Source organism: Perca flavescens, chromosome 9 (genome assembly GCF_004354835.1).
Source record: "Perca flavescens isolate YP-PL-M2 chromosome 9, PFLA_1.0, whole genome shotgun sequence".
In the NCBI taxonomy this organism is placed as follows: domain Eukaryota; kingdom Metazoa; phylum Chordata; class Actinopteri; order Perciformes; family Percidae; genus Perca; species Perca flavescens.
The window spans coordinates 36,188,709-36,211,467 of NC_041339.1; the positions used below are offsets into that span (position 1 = coordinate 36,188,709).

General features: G+C 37.5%; 1 protein-coding gene across 1 annotated transcript; it reads left to right on the forward strand.

Annotated features, from left to right (window-relative positions):
- Window positions 1–509: 509 nt before the first annotated feature.
- LOC114560987 (sterile alpha motif domain-containing protein 9-like) lies at window positions 510–20,051 on the forward strand. Its single transcript, XM_028586619.1, has 6 exons — window positions 510–647; window positions 1,506–1,764; window positions 11,127–11,650; window positions 11,809–12,091; window positions 12,643–13,956; window positions 19,939–20,051. The coding sequence occupies exons 1-6, from the start codon at window positions 510–512 to the stop codon at window positions 20,049–20,051; spliced, it is 2,631 nt and encodes an 876-aa protein (XP_028442420.1).
- Window positions 20,052–22,759: the final 2,708 nt, after the last annotated feature.

Below are 22,759 nucleotides of genomic sequence, written 5' to 3' on the forward strand. Positions count from 1 at the left end.
TATTATATTTTGCACTTTACATCCCACTCCATGTGTACTTGTCTTGATATTATGTCTTATTTGTAATTTTGTATATTATGTTGATATATCCCAATATGTATATATTTGTCTCTATTGTATAGTATGTGTCTATATTACTATTTGTCTATGTATAGAGAGTTAACACCTACCAAAGTCAAATTCCTTGTGTATGTAAGTATACTTGGCCAATAAAACTGATGCTGATGATCGGAAAAAATGAAAATGAATGAAAAGAAAATGAACCACGTGCCTGAGCTTCCAATGTATTGAGCAGCGATGAATGGACATCACTGCCCGCAACCAAAAGATTCAAGAAAATAGAGAAAATTTCCAGCTCCCAATAAAATGTGTGGCGTTCCAGAGCAAGCAGGAGATGACTAATAATATTTTGCCCTATTGCAGTATATGAGACTTCAGCCATGTTGGCCCATCAGCCCATCTTTCATGCTACTTTTCTGTTTCTTTATTTAATTTTTAGTTGATACAAAATGAGCCGGTCAACAACTGAGCCACCAGCTGAGATTGAAACACGGACTAAAGAAGAAGTCGTCATTGAAACATCAACAGAAGACGAAGATGACATTGAAACACGCATCGAAGAGGACGTCCACAACAGGCTGACAGAGGTCAAAGTTCCAAATCCAATCCAAATTTATTCGTAGAGCACATTTAAAAACAACAGTTGACCAAAGTGCTATACCACCATCAGAAAAACAGAAACAGAACACAATGATCACAAAAACAACAAAAAGACAACAGTTTAACAGCAAAATGATGATAATATTGAAGGCAACTATTGTTCATTAGAGTAGTACAGAGAGGTTCATTAAAGAAGTATAGACAGGAGAAGTTGTAATTGCTTGCACAAAGATATATTAGACTTAAGGCTTATTTATGCTTCTGCAGCGAACCCCCATAGACCCCTCTGCATCGCCGTTTCTGGTTACAGTAACTAGGTCAATCATGGATTTTACTGGGTCTATTTCTCGATACTTTTGACAAAATCAAAGCAAGAAAAGGCCAAACAAATAAGATTCATATTTTAGCACAAAGGTCTATGGGTGTTTGCCATTCTGAGTACCGTTTTGGTGGTGAGCGACACAGACACAGGTGACAACCCCTAGCCTTATGGTGGTGAAATGCACCGTGATGCAAAGCAACCCCGACGCAGAACTCCGAAAGGGTCACGACGCCGTAGGAGCGACGGCGTAGCTACGGCGTGGAGTTGACGCAGAAGCATAAAACAGCCTATAGGAATACAACTCTTTGTTTGTATATCAAATAGAAATACAACATACTGACTGCTGATGTGTCTTTTGAGTATAACAACAGCACAGACATATTGCTGTCATTGTATTTGTAGTTTAATTAAAAACATATTAACTACGTAATATGTGCCAGGCAGAAGAAATTCAATAGCTAAAATGCATAAACAGATATGAAAGGAACCTGTCCAACTAATTTCTCCTGTTCTGTTTCTGCAGAACCCAACTGTGGTAATTAAAAACACCCTGGATAAACTTGGGAAAGGAAGGCTAAAATCTTTTAAATTCCAACTCAATAATCACAAGGCAAAAGGCCTTGAACCCATTCCCCGGAGCAAACTGGAGGACAAGGACGCCAAAGACATCGCTACGTTAATGGCTGAATACTATGGACGCGAAGATGCGTTATCAGTCACACGGGAAATTCTCCAAAAGATTAATCAGCGTGATCTTGCTTCTCAGCTTGACAGTGACAATGGTAAGAAACGTGCAACTTGTCCTTTAGCTGTTCATAATCAAATATTCCTAAATATTTGTATATTACAGTGTTTCCTTTTTAGCAGTTGGGGCAGGTCTATCCGCCCCTCCCCCGACAGAACTGACAAGTTGAACGTTGTCCAATTAGAACGGACCCACTGCTGTGACGTTTTTCGTGGAGCTGTTCGTTTAATAGTTGACTCAGAAGAAAGCGAACATTTTGACAAACTACATCAACAAAACATTATGTGGAGTTAAACTGGACGGGCCCAATAACCTCTGAATAGTTCTACTTGTTAAACTGGACGGGCCCAATAACCTCTGAATAGTTCTACTTGTTAAACTGGACGGGTCCAATAACCTCTGAATAGTTCTACTGGTTGTTAAACTGGACGGGTCCAATAACCTCTGAATAGTTCTACTTGTTGTTAAACTGGATGGGTCCAATAACCTCTGAATAGTTCTACTGGTTGTTAAACTGGACAGGGCCAATAACCTCTGAATAGTTCTACTGGTTGTTAAACTGGACGGGTCCAATAACCTCTGAATAGTTCTACTGGTTGTTAAACTGGACGGGCCCAATAACCTCTGAATAGTTCTACTGGTTGTTAAACTGGACGGGTCCAATAACCTCTGAATAGTTCTACTTGTTGTTAAACTGGACGGGTCCAATAACCTCTGAATAGTTCTACTGGTTGTTAAACTGGACGGGTCCAATAACCTCTGAATAGTTCTACTGGTTGTTAAACTGGACGGGTCCAATAACCTCTGAATAGTTCTACTGGTTGTTAAACTGGACGGGCCCAATAACCTCTGAATAGTTCTACTGGTTGTTAAACTGGACGGGCCCAATAACCTCTGAATAGTTCTACTTGTTAAAATGGACGGGTCCAATAACCTCTGAATAGTTCTACTTGTTGTTAAACTGGACGGGTCCAATAACCTCTGAATAGTTCTACTTGTTGTTAAACTGGACGGGTCCAATAATTTCTGAATAGTTCTACTTGTTGTTAAACTGGACGGGTCCAATCATTTCTGAATAGTTCTACTTGTTGTTAAACTGGACGGGTCCAATAACCTCTGAATAGTTCTACTTGTTGTTAAACTGGACGGGTCCAATCATTTCTGAATAGTTCTACTTGTTGTTAAACTGGACGGGTCCAATAACCTCTGAATAGTTCTACTGGTTGTTAAACTGGACGGGTCCAATAACCTCTGAATAGTTCTACTTGTTGTTAAACTGGACGGGTCCAATAACCTCTGAATAGTTCTACTAGTTGTAAACTGGACGAGTCCAATAACCTCTGAATAGTTCTACTTGATGTTAAACTGGACGGGTCCAATAACCTCTGAATAGTTCTACTTGATGTTAAACTGGACGGGTCCAATAACTTCTGAATAGTTCTACTTGTTGTTAAACTGGACGGGTCCAATAACTTCTGAATAGTTCTACTTGTTGTTAAACTGGACGGGTCCAATAACCTCTGAATAGTTTTACTTGTTAAACTGGACGGGTCCAATAACCTCTGAATAGTTTTACTTGTTAAACTGGACGGGTCCAATAACCTCTGAATAGTTCTACTTGTTAAACTGGACGGGTCAAATAACCTCTGAATAGTTCTACTTGTTAAACTGGACGGGTCCAATAACCTCTGAATAGTTCTACTTGTTGTTAAACTGGACGGGTCCAATAATTTCTGAATAGTTCTACTTGTTGTTAAACTGGACGGGTCCAATAACCTCTGAATAGTTCTACTTGTTGTTAAACTGGACGGGTCCAATAACCTCTGAATAGTTCTACTAGTTGTAAACTGGACGGGTCCAATAACCTCTGAATAGTTTTACTTCATGTTAAACTGGACGGGCCCAATAACCTCCGAATAGTTCTACTTGATGTTAAACTGGACGGGTCCAATAACCTCTGAATAGTTGTACTTGTTGTTAAACTGGACGGGCCCAATAACTTCTGAATAGTTCTACTGGTTGTTGAACTGGACGGGTCCAATAACCTCTGAATAGTTCTACTTGTTGTTAATTTGAAGGGCCCAATAACCTCTGAATAGTTCTACTGGTTGTTAAACTGGACGGGTCCAATAACCTCTGAATAGTTCTACTGGTTGTTAAACTGGACGGGTCCAATAACCTCTGAATAGTTCTACTGGTTGTTAAACTGGACGGGTCCAATAACCTCTGAATAGTTCTACTGGTTGTTAAACTGGACGGGCCCAATAACCTCTGAATAGTTCTACTGGTTGTTAAACTGGACGGGCCCAATAACCTCTGAATAGTTCTACTTGTTAAAATGGACGGGTCCAATAACCTCTGAGTAGTTCTACTGGTTGTTAAACTGGACGGGTCCAATAACCTCTGAATAGTTCTACTTGTTGTTAAACTGGACGGGTCCAATAACCTCTGAATAGTTCTACTGGTTGTTAAACTGGACGGGTCCAATAACCTCTGAATAGTTCTACTGGTTGTTAAACTGGACGGGCCCAATAACCTCTGAATAGTTCTACTGGTTGTTAAACTGGACGGGTCCAATAACCTCTGAATAGTTCTACTGGTTGTTAAACTGGATGGGTCCAATAACCTCTGAATAGTTCTACTTGTTGTTAAACTGGACGGGTCCAATAACCTCTGAATAGTTTTACTTGTTAAACTGGACGGGTCCAATAACCTCTGAATAGTTCTACTTGTTAAACTGGACGGGTCAAATAACCTCTGAATAGTTCTACTTGTTAAACTGGACGGGTCCAATAACCTCTGAATAGTTCTACTTGTTGTTAAACTGGACGGGTCCAATAATTTCTGAATAGTTCTACTAGTTGTAAACTGGACGGGTCCAATAACCTCTGAATAGTTTTACTTGATGTTAAACTGGACGGGTCCAATAACCTCTGAATAGTTCTACTTGTTGTTAAACTGGACGGGTCCAATAACCTCTGAATAGTTCTACTTGTTGTTAAACTGGACGGGTCCAATAATTTCTGAATAGTTCTACTTGTTGTTAAACTGGACGGGTCCAATAACCTCTGAATAGTTCTACTTGTTGTTAAACTGGACGGGTCCAATAACCTCTGAATAGTTCTACTAGTTGTAAACTGGACGGGTCCAATAACCTCTGAATAGTTTTACTTCATGTTAAACTGGACGGGCCCAATAACCTCCGAATAGTTCTACTTGATGTTAAACTGGACGGGTCCAATAACCTCTGAATAGTTGTACTTGTTGTTAAACTGGACGGGCCCAATAACTTCTGAATAGTTCTACTGGTTGTTGAACTGGACGGGTCCAATAACCTCTGAATAGTTCTACTTGTTGTTAATTTGAAGGGCCCAATAACCTCTGAATAGTTCTACTGGTTGTTAAACTGGACGGGTCCAATAACCTCTGAATAGTTCTACTGGTTGTTAAACTGGACGGGTCCAATAACCTCTGAATAGTTCTACTGGTTGTTAAACTGGACGGGTCCAATAACCTCTGAATAGTTCTACTGGTTGTTAAACTGGACGGGTCCAATAACCTCTGAATAGTTCTACTTGTTGTTAAACTGGACGGGTCCAATAACCTCTGAATAGTTCTACTGGTTGTTAAACTGGACGGGTCCAATAACCTCTGAATAGTTCTACTGGTTGTTAAACTGGACGGGCCCAATAACCTCTGAATAGTTCTACTGGTTGTTAAACTGGACGGGTCCAATAACCTCTGAATAGTTCTACTGGTTGTTAAACTGGATGGGTCCAATAACCTCTGAATAGTTCTACTTGTTGTTAAACTGGACGGGTCCAATAACTTCTGAATAGTTCTACTTGTTAAACTGGACGGGTCCAATAACCTCTGAATAGTTCTACTTTTTGTTAAACTGGACGGGTCCAATCATTTCTGAACAGTTCTACTTGTTGTTAAACTGGACGGGTCCAATAACCTCTGAATAGTTCTACTTGTTGTTAAACTGGACGGGTCCAATAACCTCTGAATAGTTCTACTAGTTGTTAAACTGGACGGGTCCAATAACCTCTGAATAGTTCTACTTGTTGTTAAACTGGATGGGTCCAATAACCTCTGAATAGTTCTACTTGTTGTTAAACTGGACGGGTCCAATAACCTCTGAATAGTTCTACTTGTTGTTAAACTGGACGGGTCCAATAACCTCTGAATAGTTCTACTAGTTGTAAACTGGACGGGTCCAATAACTTCTGAATCAACATAAATTTAGATGAAACACATATTTTCCGAAACGTATTTTCCCTGGCTATAACTATTGATTTGCTTTCTTATCATTACAGTAACTTAAACATTAATGTATTCATTCTTTTGTTCACACAGGAACGAAGCAGAGTGAAACAAGTTCTGCTGAAAGTGAGGAGAACACAGAGAACTCAGAGTCACCATCCAAAACAAAACGTAAAAAAAAGAAAAAATGCTGTCTTTGTTTCGTAAATGTCAAAATACATTTACCATCATGCTTTGACTAGTTATCCTAATACTGCAGTGGCAGCCAAACAGAATGAGACTCATTGATTGATTTTAACTGTACACACTTTCACAGAACAATCCATCTCATAGTTGTTGAGATATTTCGGCCTGGACCAAAATGTTGGACCAATATATCCGTACAGACATGCAGCTGCTGGCATGGCCAAAGTTCTTTCACAAAGCAATGCAATAACAACTGGCATCTGACTGTGTTGACTAATCAAATACATGCCAAGGTATGTTCCTGGAAGATTACTTTATAACCTGTATATAATGTTTACCTTGTGATTGTCACTACGGAAAATAAAATTATTTCTGCAGTTATAACTTTCCAGAGTTGTAAAAGTCTGTCATTATAAACCGCTGTGCTGTTTTAGTTTCTGATTAATATTAAAAGTGGAAACCTCAAAAGCCAGAAAATCTGACTCCAATAATCTCTCTAAATTCTAATCTCCAGTGTATTTGTTCGTGATGACCCAAAAGACCAGAAACCTTGAAGAATTACTGAGACGTTTAAATAAGGTTAACACTTCTTTAGTAACAGCATTTTAAAATATACAAATACACATGCTGGCCAAAACATGCAGGCCATAAGTGTGACTGGTCGTGTCCACCAAGTTATGAGCAATAGTTACGAAGTTCCAATCCTTTTTATTCTCTCTCTGGGTTCAGTCCTCCTCTGTGTCCTCAGGATGTGGGGGGGTTTGCTGTCTCCATGCCCCCTGTCAGGCAGATGTCTCCTGTCTCGTTCTTGCTATTCCGTTCTTCGTGAACTTTTGACCAGGCATAAGTACACACATTCCTATGGCTCTTATCATTAAATGTTCACTCCTTTCCCACAGAATACACACACTATATAACACACTATATAACATATCTGAGTAAAATACATGTCTAAATAATATAAATATAGGTAGCATTTATAAGGTGGTTTAAACTCTATTTCATACAGATTCAGTTGTTTTATAGCAACAGAAAAATATATAATTAATGACTTAATGGTAAGTTCAGTTCTATTGAAACACTATATATAGATATATACAATGCCTTAACTGCTGCATTAACCAGACGGTCTTCTCCACTGGCGACATTGTGGTTTTATTGCAAAACATTATTCTACTCTTGTGTTCAGCCACATAGATGTTTGCAGACACCAAAAACTAAGTCTATCCCATTGATGTCCACAGGGTGGCTGTCTTGTACCATTCAGTTGTTTGGTGAACCAAAGAGCAATAGAAAGATTAGATTCTGCCTTTATCCTGTTTGTTTTGTGTTCTCTTTCTGAAATGACCTGAAAATGCTAGTATAATTTAAATTAAATTATCACAAATAGATGCTCTTCGGATAGAAGGCAGTTCAAACAGAACACAGCAAAATATTATTTAGTTATGGCACAAAGCTACAACAAAGTTGCAGAAGTTACTGTTTAGGATAGATATAGCCTGCCCTTTCCTCTAACTCTTTAAGTCATTTCAGTTATTTTTTTAATAATTCTTTATTGTGTATTTCTTAAATGTGTTTGCCTTATTTAAATTTGCTTAATAATAAATAAATTGGTTGGCAAAAAGGATAGAATTTAAAAGATGGGTGTGATATATGTAAATATTTTAAATTTTAAAAGTGATTCCCCATAAAACAATTAATTCAAGTGAAGGTCCGAAATTGTCCAACTATATCATATACACTGGACAACATTTTGGAGAAATGTGTATACAACAATGCATATGACATCTTGATGGTTTGATACAGCCATAAGAAATGGCACTTTAAAGCTAAAATGGTTAGTCATGTATTGTATATTGGTCAAAACCCCTCTGCAATCTTTAGAAAATGTTGTGGTATTGAGTTTCTGTGAAAATGTGATTTTGATAATTAAATGAATGATAAATAAATTACATATGAAACTCAAATTTATTCCACAAACATCTTTAGTCCTCATAATGTTCCTTTTTAATCAACAGATTTATTAATTGAATTAAAATCTCTCTTTGTTTTTGAAGCATTTAAACATTATGGGACTGTTCTAAGCAATACTCTCTCACTTATTAGGTTTGTTTATTTTAGATTAGATTTGATCAGTATTTGTGGCGTTCTCAGTTGTATTGTAATGAACTAATGTTATACAACTGCCTGTGTGAATCTTTGTATTCAATAAAGTTAAAGAAAAAAAGAGGGTGGGCTACATTCTTGCTTGTCACGGAAGTGGTGCAACAGGGAAGTAGAGACAGTACGCATATAACTTCCAGTGTTTAGTGCAGTATTTCTCTCAGCAAAGGTTTTAGTAAATAGAAGACTGGTCAGTTTCTGTTCAGAATAACATCACACCTCTCCAGGAGAGATGACCAGCAGCTAAAATCCAGTCTGGTGAGACATACAGGAACATCAAAAGGTGAGACATTAACTGGCTGCTCATTCTTTGTATGCTTTGAAATAAGCTTTTGTGTATGTAAAAACTGAACAATGACTTCCATTAAATCTCACATTGTGAATTGTAAATATGTCAGCTGCTGTGGTATCATCTTGGTTATTATTTAGGTGTCAAAAACTTCTGACAGGAAATGGCTCAATGTATCAGTTGGTGAAGTAAAGGTAGAGGTAGAGTAAAACAGTATTCTAACACTATTCAGATGTAGACATGACTGTACATTACCACAGAAATGTAAGTGTAGTATCTGAACCCCACACTATCTATCAGAATGGGTGGTGGCTGACAAGCACAGACGGCAAGAAAAGTAAAGCATACAATTAAGGATTTAAAAACAAAATTATATCTTTTAATATATTACTCACTTTGTTTGTGCGGTCAACACCAACTTGTACCATAACGGTTTCACAAAATAACTATGAAAGACATGAATACTTACTCATTAAATAAGTTGAAACTGGACTGTAAAAGGAAGATTGTTTGTTCCTAGGATATAACCAGGATATTACCATCAAACTCGCAAGTAGTAGCACTTAACATTACACTTCTGTAAGTTTTGTGTAATAAACATGAATATGTGCTAACTACTCATAATGTATTGTATGAATATTTTATTAAGGGTTTGTGTGTATGTGCTCGTTGTAAAAGAGCTGTGTGCATTCAAACTGAGGAAGTGGTTAAAAGTACTCCGGGTGATCTCTTGATGCACAGAAGGTTAAAGCTTAAGTCATGGAAATAGTATGGGCTTCATATGGCATAAATGTGTATTTTTAATGGTTATGAGAACAAGAAGAGGAAGTTTGTTACACCACAAAGAAGCCCCAACCCTGATTTGTGTGGTATATGAAGATAGTTTCTGCCTAGAGACAGAGGAGGTCACCGCCCTGCAAGAAAAGGTCTTGCTTTTTGAGTTCTGGTGTCATAAGTCCCATCAACAGACGCGCAGGAATTAGAGTAATTGGAGTCAGATAATTAGGACTTTGGGCCTTGTTGTCTTTAGTATGCTAGCTACAGTAGATATCAAACAAAAGCCACAGACAATATTGCATTAAGTTGCTGTTAGCTGTAAACTCAGCACTTAAAAATTTCAACAACAATTATAATATCTTTATTTACAAAGCATTTTTTTTTTATTACAATCAATTAAAAACCGTTAAAGACTACATTATAAATATATAAAAGACATGCACAGTAAATTCAATAAAAAAGCAAGTAGGAATGAACAAAAAAATGTTAGGGCAACTCAGGTGTCTAGGATGTGTAGTATTCCCGGCTAGCAATGGCAAACTCTCCAACTGAAGGTCTATTAAGATTTTATTTACAATAGACTACTTACACTTACACACAGTAACAATTATCATATTTATGAACACACCGTAAGAGCTGAGTGAGAAACAAACAAAAAAGCTCTCATAATGCTGCACATTCTCAAAGATAAATAGCCATAAACATTTATTATATACTGAAAGCTAATTAGACAATAAGGCTTGTAGTGTTGTAGTATAGGCTCTTTAACATGTTCACTGTCAATTAGATAAACTTATGGCATTGCCTCTATGAGGTTTTCCAGTGGATGCCAGCGGATTGTCAGAGCATGCACTGCTTTTCTGCAATAAACATGAATTGGCGGAACCGGAAGTACCAAACCAGAAGTGACATCATCACATAACAACAATGTGAAAAATATTAGACATTACACATTAATCCACTTACATCCACTGGAAAGCATCATAGAGGCAATGCAGTAAGTTCATCTATTGGACAGTGAACATGTTAAATATCCTATATCAGTAACAATTTTGTTAAAAAAGAATGTTTAAGGTATTAAAAAACTTGTTTGTTTACGACTGTATACACGCTAACAGCAATGTTAGTAGTCATGGTAAAAGCTAAGTACTGTGCAAGAAAGCAATGCATGTACTATTTTTGCAGCACGTATTTATGTTTATTACACAGAAACTACCAGAAGAGTAATGTAAAGGGCTACCGAGTAATCTATTACAAGTTTAATGGTAACATCCTAGTAATTACCTGGGAACAAACAAGACTTCCTTTTACAGTCCAGTTTTCGCTTATGTACTGAGTAAACACAATGTTGGGGGATCATTTTAACCTGTGAGAACACTTAAGGTCCTTTTAAACTCAAATGCATAGTGCAAGTGCTTTTTGTTCATTTTCTACTGAAAGGCCAAGGATTTGATACTTTATAACTGCCTTTCGTTATCTTAATGTTTTTCTCGACTGTTTGATTTTTAGTTGATCCAAAATGACAACAACAAAGACTTTTAAAAAATGGACCGAGGAAGATGTCCATCTGTGGCTGATGACAGAGGTCAAAGTTCATGAGACTTGTGCAGACAGATTCTGTGAAGAAGAAGTGTCTGGAGAGAGTTTAGTAGAATTTGAAAAGACAGATATATTGGATATGGGTATAAAACATGGTCCTGCTGTAAAAATCACAGCTTATCTAGAAAGTCTGAAAAAAGGATCACAACATGAGTCACAGTTCCCAGCATATGTGAAAAACTGGACAAAGGAGCAGGTGACCCAGTGGTTACTGCAGCATGTGAAGGTATACAGCAAATATGCAGAACGGCTCGAAGAAGAAGATGTGTCTGGAGATTGCCTTGTTTGCTTCAAGAAGCAGGATTTTCTGGACATGGAAGTGAAAAGTGGTCCTGCTGTAAGGATTTTGGCAGAACTCCGTCATTTGAACGAGAAGCCAGAACCGACACTGCAACCCATCGTTCACACCAGCACGGATCAAACAGAAGCTCCAGGACCCACTCAACCTGAACTGAGTCTGGCTCAGGCCATAGAAACCAAACAAGCAGAATCACGAAACAAAATTGAATCAAAAACAGACAAACTGGTGGAAAAAGAATTGGAAAAGTCTCAGCTGCCATTTAAAGAAGCTTCAGAGAAGAAGGAAATTCAGCAGCAGAAGCCAAAGGACTTGGGGGCCAGGAGAAAAGAAACTGTGGTGGTAAAGTTTTTGTTGTTTTATACTTTGTGGTATATGAAATATTGCATACAGCCTGTTAATAGAACAATTCGAAAATAATAGTAAAATGAAAAGATGAAAAAATAAGTTTTTTTTACAATCCCTTTGTAAAGTTCACACTACTTTCTTTCTTCCTGCAGACCACAGCCCCAGAAGCCAAATACAACATCACTGTGGAGATCAAGGAAACCCTAGACAACCTTTCAAAAGAGGATGTAAAAAGTTTTCATTTCTATTTACAAGAATACACTAACTCCAACTGTAAACCTATTTCTCGGAGTAGACTCGAGGACAAGGACACCAACGACACCGCTAAGTTAATCATTAACAACTATGGAGAGAAGGAGGCTTTACGAGTCACAAAAGACATTCTAAAAGATATCAATCAGCGTGAACTTGCTCGTCAGCTGGAAAACAAGACGGGTAAGACATCAAAATAAATATTTGTTCAAAAGTGAAGATGCATTAACTTGAAAAGTTTTTTTTTAGTAAATATTTAGTTGAGGATCTGCATTATTTTGTTAAGTTTTCTGTCTTATTTTGCTGACACTTACTAACTCACAAATTTTATTAAATCTTTAAGATTACTACTTTTAACAAATTCCAAAACCCTGAAACTGAAAATGTTCCTACAATCAAGGATTTCTTGTGTATTCAAAGCCTGATGAACCTTCTTCGTCTGTGTTCCTTCATCACAATGAACACACTGTTGTTTATTCTGACTTAATCTCGCACACACCTGCTGTTTTAGGAAATTACCAAGGCTTTTTATTATTTAATTATATTGTGAGGTGTTTTCTTTTTTATTAGTAGGAACCAATAGGGTTAAAATAGAGAGCAACAGACAGTAGTAGGGAAGTCAGAAGGTAGACAGACACATTATTGGTTTTACTTAATACAACAAATAGAATAGTAAATTCCTCAGAAGTAAATTTCTTTTTCCCAATAATGCATTTATTTTACTGTTCATACAGGTCAACTGAAGCAGCAGTGTCTCTCAAAGGACGTTTTGAAGAAAGAACCAAACCAGGGAGTCAAATTAAAGAATTTGTTAACTTGTGGTGGGAACTCACTGGACAACTATGGCAGATTTGTTGTTGTTGTGAACAAAAGCAGTCCAGAACAATTGCAGTATCTCCAGTTTTTGAGTAAGTTGAAACTGTTCTGTGTGTTAGACTTTGACCCCAGCTCTGTTGCTCCAGGTGGACTGTGTCATTCCTACAGTGAATCAAGGGTGGCCAATAAGCACACCCCATCACAATATCAAGGGCAGACTGACTCAGTGATTAAGAGCCTTAATCTCTACAAACAGACCAGCTGGGTCTTCTGCAATGGCAGAAATGACCTTGACAGTGACTCAGACAAGGAGTTAGACTATAACACCTGGCTGAAGAAATCTTGCAAAGGTGTAGAAAACTTGGTTTCATTTGTTTGCAACCCTGAGGTTTTTCTCGCTGGAAGATGCCTCATCATATTCCTCCTACTTTCACCTGTAGACACTGAGAAAGACCCAATCTTTGAGATCTACAAGGCCTTTATAAAACAGACTGAAGAGGAAAGCATCATTACTATTAGTGCATCTCGGAGCAAGTATGAAAAATGGAGGGAGATGATACAAGAAAAGTGTGGCTCCGACATCGACCCACGATCTATATGTGAGCTGACCCTCAGCGAGGTCAATGGAACAGTAATGGCACTGGGACCATTCAATCAGCCATCTGGAAGGCTGCTCCCCTCTTCTGACTCCAGTTGTGTTGTTCTAAAGCAGAAGGACGAAGACTTATTGACAGCTCTAGATGTATTATGTCTGAATCAGTGTGAAAACATTTATGATGAAAAAAGTTCAGAGTTTAATGACTTCAGAATCAAAGTTGAGGAAGAATTCTACAGAGGAGGCAAAGTGAAATGGTGGAACTTCTACTTCTGTGACAAAGACCAAGACAAGCCATTTGTCAAGCGGGACAAGTATGAAAATGTGAAGAAGATGATTACGTCTCAGTTGAGAGCTTCAAAAGACATGTGCATTCTGTTCAATCTGTTTCACCACCCAGGCTGTGGTGGTAGCACCTTAGCAATGCATTTGATGTGGGATCTTCGTCAAGAGTGCAGATGTGCCGTGTTGAAAGACAATACACATCCAAAAGCAGACGTTGCCATCCAAGTTGTTAAACTCATGAATCTTGAAAGCAAGAGACTTTCTCCAGTTTTGCTGTTAGTTGATGACTCGAAGGAAACAGAGAATCATTATGAACTTGTAAGCAGCATCCGTCAAGCTGTAGAGGATTACTGTAACATAAATGTGGAAAAAAATTGCAAAGTCATCATCCTCAACTGTGTTCGTTCCCATAACCCAAAGGAGCAATACATACAACACAATCCAAGTCAATTCATTACTGCTTCACTGACTGAAGAAGAACAAAATCATTTTGAGAAAAAACTCAAAGAGCTCGAAATAACACATGAAAAACCTGAACACTTTTACAGCTTCATGATCATGAAGAGCAATTTTGACAAAAAATACATTGATAAACTTGCCCGTGACACACTAGAGAACTTTGATTTCAACTCAAAGGAAGCCCAACTGTTTGGCTTCCTAGCGTTACTGAACACCTATGTGGCAGCATCTGAAATCTCTCTCTCACTCTGTGAAGATTTTTTGGGGATAAAAATGATTCACTGGAAAGAGGATAGTGATTACAGAATAATGGACAGAATGAAGCGATATTCAAACGTTCTCATCATAGACAAAGTTGAAGAATGGGGAGGATACAAAGGGATCCGAATCCTTCATCACCGCATAGCATCGGCATGCCTGGAAGAGTTGGAGAGAAGCTGCTTTTTAAAAGTAAATGATATCACTATGGATATTCTTCATTGTGATCTGTTCTTCAATGTTGGAGTTGCCAAACACAGAGACTCAATTCAACAAATGTTGATTGAAAGGCAGCAGAAAGATGGAGTAGGGAGAGAACTATTTTCTCCTCTCATAGACAAAATCCACAACCAGGAAGGGAGAAAACTGTCCAACAAATCTTTGTGAAAGCATCATCCAGGTTTTTGACAAGTGCATCTATTCCTCAGGCACTGGCGAGATATTTGTATATCAAAGAGAGTGACTTCCAAGAGGCTACAAAATGGGCTGAAACTGCCAAGAACATTAAAGAAAACCCATTCACTTTGGACACAATTGGGCAGATTCACAAAAGCAATTTAATATCTAACAACAAAAGAGAAAAGCAGGAAACATCACACAATCCAGAAGACTTAAACACAAACATTAAAACAGCCGATAATGCTATCAGAGCATTTAAAAGGGCTCAAGAGCTGGCAAATACAGAGGACCAACCAGAGGAGGATGTTGCTGATGATGCATCAGATGACTACCAAAGAAAATCATATAGTGTCTATGGTTATGTGGGTGTGCTGGAAATTGCCTTTCTGGTATTTGACATATTGAGCAGATTGCCATTCTTTGAGGGAAATGATCCGATGAGGAAGAAGTACTTCCAGAGTTTCCTTCAACAAAAAATGCCAATCACCAGCGTGCATAAAGAAGAGAATGAGATTAACAACAGATACGTGGAGATCATAAAAGAGCATGAACCGTTTCTCCTCAGTTTGAAAACTGAAGTAAAAGAAACATTTGACCTTGTTAACCGTTACTTCACGTATACAAAAGTGAACAATTCAGAATTTGATTCAAAGAATCATCGTACCGTCTGTGGTCTTTTTAAAAAGTATGGAACTCTTTTTTGCACGGCACCAGAAGAAATGAAAAAAGAACGGCAAAACAATCCTAATCTCATTTTGGAAATCGATATTGAAGACCGAAGATTGTTTCTTGAAAAGAAACAAGCAGATACATTTCCAGGGATTCTTCAACATTTGGACAAACCTGCAGAAGAGATTGAGAGGATCACAGAATGCTATGCATTCTTACAAAAATTCAACAAAAAACAAAAGTCGAAGGAAACAATCAATTACATTTTGTCAAACATAGTTCTTTACCTTTTGAAACCAAAATCTAAACATATCAAGAGTTACAGCCAACTCTCTGATTTACTTTTGAAAACACTGCAAGATGTAGGACTTCGGTATCCTTTCCCAGACCCGTACTACCTGGCTCTGTTGTTATTCTGGCCAAGTCCAACTGAGAAAAACACCGATATTGACATATTGACTTATGTGAAAGCAATTCGAAACTCATCCCGCAAACATCTGTCAAAAATCTTTCGAAAGAGGAGCACTATTGCCCACTTCTACTTAGGAAAAGGAGATGGACTTGATAGGTTTGTTTCTAAACCTAAATTGGATGAGACCTTTCTGCCTAAAATTCCTCGTGATATCTTGGCACAACTGTGGTGGAATGGCGACATATTTAAGGAACAGCAAATCACTAGTCGCCTTCATCGAGTCACTGGAATCACTGAGGAAGGACAGGTGTTCGCCAATTATGGCACACTGAAAATCCCTGTTCGTCCTGCTCTTATTGGTGGAATACGACATGGTTTCAGTAGAGAAAAGGTTTCTTTCTACCTTGGTTTTGCGATTAATGGACTCCTGGCATATGACATCCAGTATGAAAACTAAGGTAGTTGATTGGACACAAAAGTGCAACACAAGCACTGAGACATGAACTGTACAGCGTGAAAATAAGTGTGGTATCCAGTAACTGACTGTGATGGAATTTCAAACACACCTCATAAAAACATGATCAAACGATAAGTAAGACAGACTGCAGGGTCCAATGCTGTAGGTCTAGCTGTATGTGTTTGTTTTTTATATTCTTTTTATGCCATTTAATCTTTTATAAACATTTTTCATCCACTTTAAGGAGTTTTTGTTTTTTGATTTTGTTGTTGGATGTGGAAAACTTGCCAAACTTTCTCCTATTCATTTATCTGCAGTGTAAATATAATATATTAGTTAAGTGTATACACAAGCACTGACGCATGAACTGTACAAAGTGAAAAAAAGGTGTGGAGGGCAGTTTGATGGAAAAACACACCTCATAAAAACTAATGACATGTAAGACAAATTATAGGGTTGAATGTCAATCCTGTAGCCCTAGCTGTAAATATGTTTTTATACTCTTTTTATGCAATATAATCTTTTTTTAACATTTGTTATCCACTTTTATTGATTTTTTTTTGTTATCTGTTGCAGATTTACCTGACTGTTATAAATGTATCTACAAGTACAACTCACAGTGAAACCATTGCTTATTAAAATTAAGAAAAGGAAATCAAGGAGGCCTGTATACCCCAAATCCCAGTTAAGAACCATTAATCTAGCATTCAACTATTATTTTTTGTTATTACATCTCATTAACATTATTGAGCACACATTGTTTAACATTATTGAACAGATAAGGGTAATGGTGAAAAATGGAATTAATATCTTCTGTTCTTGTGTGTGAATGTGATTAATTGTGGACACTATCTCCATAAGGACATTGATTTGCTGTAGTAAATTGTTTGCCAGCTTAAAACGTATCAGGAAGTGGTCATCTGTATTAGATTTTAAGTATTGTACCATTTTATCATTATGGTATTTTGTTTTCACAGGCTGATTTATTTTTATTTTGTTCTTTATATTGTGACTGTATTTTTGAATGTGCATTGTTTTATTCTGCATCCAGCCTACCTTTGGAGCAAAATTTTTTTAAAGACTTCACCTGTTGATAACCAATTATCTAGCATTCAATAATTTCGATTTAATAATTTTTTTTTGACTTTACATTAACATTGTTAAACATGTTGTATTGTGATTGGTATGGCTATTTATCTACCCTGTCACATGTGGGAAGTAGTTCATATATTTTTTTTTATTGTGGATTTTAATTTTGGCACAATGTTTTTCCACACAATTTTGTTCAGACAGACTTATTTTAATTGTGTTAATACTTAAAACTGTGATTTTGTTTAGGAATGTGCATTGTTTCTTTTTTTATGTGGCTGACTTTTGGAACTACACTTACCATTAATCTAGCACTTTTTATATTTTTTGTTTAACTTGACAATAACATACTTTAACATTTGTTGATTAGTAGGTCTATTAACCCATCTGCCTGGTCAGAGCGAAAACCTTACTTTATATTGTGTTGTATGTAGATTTTAAGTTTGGCATAATATTTTGTCCACACAGGTTTTGTTATTTTTATTTTGTTGGTAATTCATACTGTGATTGTTTTTTTAATGTGCATCGTTTTATTATGTACAGTATGTGGCCTACTATTGGAGCTACACTTTCTTTAAGACTTTAGGAATAAAGTTTGGAAGCTTTATATTACATTTGTGTGTTGCCACAGTGTTGTTATTTGTAGGTCTATCATCTGTTAAGTGTTTGTGTGTGCCCACTCACACTTCATGCCATTAATTGGTGCCCAACTTGGGCCACCCCAGTAATAAAAGTCTGGACATGCAACTGAAATGTATGTATTCATAAAGAACATAACTAGGCAATAAACAAAAATCCCAAAAAAATGTGTTCTGTCTTAATTGTTGGTATTGTATTTTATCATTCTAACTTTGACATAATTTGTAGTATAAAATATGTCCTAAAATCAATTTTACAAATTGCAGGCCTTAAAATTATCTTGAATCAAGTTGTTAAGGGCTTTTAACAAACATTGTATCTACTGTCTGTAGCACCAATAGCCAACAGAATGCTTAACCTTAATTGTTTTATCTAGATATGTATCATGATGCTTGCCTGTGCTGGCTGCTTGCCTGTGCTGGACTACCTCCACCCCAACACTCCCCTCCCCCATTGCGTGTCTTATGTGCTCTTGTATTGGTTATGTGCTTATGTTGCTGAGGTGTTTTTTCCCTGTTCCCACACTGTACCCCTATCAGGGGCATAGTCTGGGAGTTGCCTTGTTCTCCTCCCCTCTCCTCATGTCATGCTGTATTTTCTTAATACCCAGTCTTCCTGCCCTGTCTACCCCATTGTCACATTGTATGTTTGTATATGTATGGTCAGGTTGATGTGTTTGTATCTTGTAAAGCGCTTTGTGATTTTTATCTGTGAAATGCGCTCTACAAATAAACTTTACTTACTTACTTACTTACTTAATGCTACTGGTTTAGTGTGATATGACATATGACATTTTGACTTGTCATAGTAGGAAAAGCATGTTACATATATAAAGGTCTAAATTGCTGTGGTGGCATGTTTAAACCAGGGTGCTGCTTTATTTGGGTGTTTTCCTGCAAATAACTAGAAGGGAATACTGGAAATTATTTATTTAGGGATGTAAACATGTTGTCTTGCCCGAACCTCATTGATTTTAATTTCTTGTATACTGGGTTTATGGGGATAGCCACGGCTAAATAATATCCACAATCTTATAAAGCTAAACATAACAGATATTACTACTTAAAGCAAGGGAGTTTTTGTGGAGTGTTACTCATTTTGTTTATATGAATTGTATCAGAACATTTGAGCTCAACATGTACTGCTGCTACACTTGTCTACATTAACTGCTTATTTGACTTATTTTAAAGACAAATTACATGGATTGATTTCAACTTCAAAAGGTGTTGCATGTACACGTCTGTATTAGACTTAAGTGTGCCGATTTGCTGCAATAGTTTATTTTTTAGGTGAACATTATATGCATCATGTCAAATTATTCAGTAGTAGGCACAATGTCAAAATTTCTTGCGGAATTTTCTAGTTTATTATTTTCTTTTAGGCTTATATATATATATATATATAGATTTAGGAACCCACTTCATTCTGTCTTTGCCAAGTTATGGATAATAATGTATCAGCATAATGTAGCTGCATTTAAAAAATAAATAAATTCTTCAATTAGCCTAGTATTAATTGCAAAGACAATTTAAATATTGACAGGGTAAGATCTGGAACAGATTCAAACTTAGACATCCCACCAATGTGATTACATTTTACGTTTTTGGTATAAAAACCTAAAATAATTTAAAAACATCAAACATTAAACACATGTGACTTCCTGGTGTCTTTTTACTTGTTACAAGAAATAAATATACAAGATTCTTTATCTTCAATACAATGACATATTTGGTCATATTGATGGTTAAAAGTGCGATATGTCAAGAATAGGACAACTATCCTAGTAATTGTAAAGTGATAACTAAAATAATACTACTAATAACATGCAACCACCACAACCATAGAAATGAAACTGAGAAATGTCCTTTTTGTTATGGTTTGCTCTCTCTCCACCCTGAGTTGGGTGGTTGTTTCCCTGTTTGTCTGTGTGTTCTGTGTTTTTCCACCTGGAGTGCTGAAGGCGTGTCTGGAGGAAAGTAGGTCAAGGGGCGTGGCCCATTCAACACTGCACAGCTGGTCTTCACAGCTGCAGCTCATCTACATGATTCACTCCTGCAATACTTAAACCCAGGCTGATCACCTCTTTGGTGCCAGTTTGTTATCTATAACCTATGTGGTAACTTGGCTCTCAGTTCTAGTTAAACGCCAGTATTGTCTGTGTGTTTCCTGAGCTCATACTTACCTTGTGTCTGTCTCTAGTTCCTGCTCTGACCTGCTGCTTCCTCTGCTGTGTCTGCATTCTCCCAGCCTCACCGTCCAGTCTCCGTCTCCAACTTGGGATTGTAATGGGAAAATTATATTTAAGCGCAATTCCTTAAATTTTTATGTTTAATTCATACTTCTCTCACAAATACTGAAAGAGTTTATCTCATTTTCCACATGTAGATTTTGATTCTAACTTTGTGAGACATCAAGTCTGGAACATTTTGTGAGCTGTTAGTCTGAACCGATAGGTCACCCTAAAACTATCTCATGTTTTCCCATGCCAGTTAAGATATAACTGGGGGGGTGACAGTCGTACAGGGAGGAGGTGAGATGACTCCAAGATGTCTCTTGTATTCATCTGATTGTCTTCATGTGTATCAGATTGCCTGTCAAAATTGTAGCGTCATAAAAATCCAAGTGCGTGTGTGTTGTCACTCTGAAGATGCATATAAGCCTGGTGTTCTTGTTCACTCATTGGAGAAACTGACTCCACACTGGGCTGCGGCCTTTTGTGAAATCATGTTGATCCTATTTGCAAATATATCTTTTTTTAATAAAATACAAAAACCCAACTTGGTTTTAGTCTCAGTCTGTCTTATTTGTTTCAATTTACTAAACTACTGAAAATTTCCCCCCCTGCTGCAAAGGAAACTTCCATAACAAATGGCGACGAGATGGGAGATCATGTGCAGGGGTCAGATAAAAGAGACTCCATGGTTGACTGAGGACTCGCGATCCGAGATCCAACGATCTTCGCCTCTACCTTGCCCAAAAAGCATTCAGAGAGAGAGGATCAGAAACCACGGAGGGCTCTACTGACCCAACACTGATCTATTAAGACGGAAGCAATTCCACGCAGCAGGGTAAGATCACACTCTAATTTAAATTAAATTAAGAGTAATTTGAATTGGCTGTAGTAAACTTCCAGAAACAAATGCTGACGTTGGATACTAAAATAGGATAACCACTTTGGGGTTGTTTGTATTAATTTTGGGTAGGCCTAGTCTTTTATGTTTGTGTAAATACATAGGCCTAATTGTGATCATTCTAGCAGTATTTTTGCACCATAAAACTGATCCACACACGGGTGTGACTTTGCTTTGTAGATTTTCGGGGGACAAATCTAATTAGGTTTTGAAGTAAATCTAATAAACGGTTTTTCAGAAACTGTTAGGTTTTTCCGAAATAAGATATAAACCGGGCCTTACAGTGACGATTGTAAGTAGGATAGAAGTACTTCTTCCCAGTAAAATGGGTAATGGATCGGGTAGATCCGGCTCACACGTCCCTACGGGATCCGTGGTGGATGACATGGTGCGAAAATACGGCTCAAAAGTTTGGATTGTCCGTATTGGTCGAAGATTTTTGGGTTTTCCTTTAAATTCGGGCAAATTGAAAATATTCAAACAGGAATTAGGAGAACAAGAGAAAAAACTAATGAAAAAGACAAAATTAAGAGGATTTAAAGCTACTGAGTACAGAAAAAACTAAAGGTATGATTCAGGGAAAGATTGCAAAAACACATACACCAATAACCTCCTCATCAGTTCAGAAAGACAAGTTGGAGAAACGGAGGGACGAAGAGGACACGGACTCAACTCTCTGCATCGGGTGGAAAGACCGAATACGTGAGAAAACCATGTTTGAAGCGTTTGTCTGCATGTTACAACAGGCTGGTGGGCAACATATGGAGCGCGGACCCGAAAAAGGCCGCTCCCACGACGGACGTGGTCGAGCCAGAAGGTGCCGAGGCGGGTACCGTGGGCTAAATAATGAGCCCTACAACCGAGACCAGTGTTTGTACTGCAAGGACTTTGGACATTGGGTATGTAATTGCCCGAAGACAAAGCAAAAAACACCTCAGACAAAGAACAACACTAGTCCCTCTGTTTGACTGAGTCCAAAAGCTGATAAGGAAGGTAGTGCTAAAAACACACACACACTTGCTTCATGCAATGAAGAAATGCTTGGCACTGATACACTGTTTTTTTGTTTTTGCTATTTAGGGACAATTGATAGGTTAGAAAGTTCTGAAAAAAAAATCTAATCAGTTAAACCATTATAGTATGTTATATTCTGAAACCTAGAAGAAAATGCCTACTACTGAGGGTAAAGTTAAAAGGGTTCCACTCACATAACTTGATTATTAGAGCTAAAGATTTGACACTGAAGTGCAGTGGTCATTCTATTTGGTCAATTGGGAATACAGGTTAAACAGTAAAAGAACAATTTTCTGTTCCTTTCTCATATACATGGGGAAACTTTTTTGGTGTCTGATTTATGTCCACTTATTTTGCTCAGGTAGTGATTTAATGTGCAGTGTTAACATTGGCTTAACCTCAACACCTGATGGATTGAGAATTTCTCGTAATGATGCATCTAACAAAACCACATTTGTTAATCACAGTGTGGCTAAAATGACCTCACTGAGGCAGCGTCTGTAATCAGCCCTGCCTCTGACTGCATGAAACCTGACAACCTGCATTACACAGCTCATGTTACTACAGGGCCTGATGAAGAATGTCTTTAGAGACATAATGACAGTTTGACAACCTCACATCTGATTTG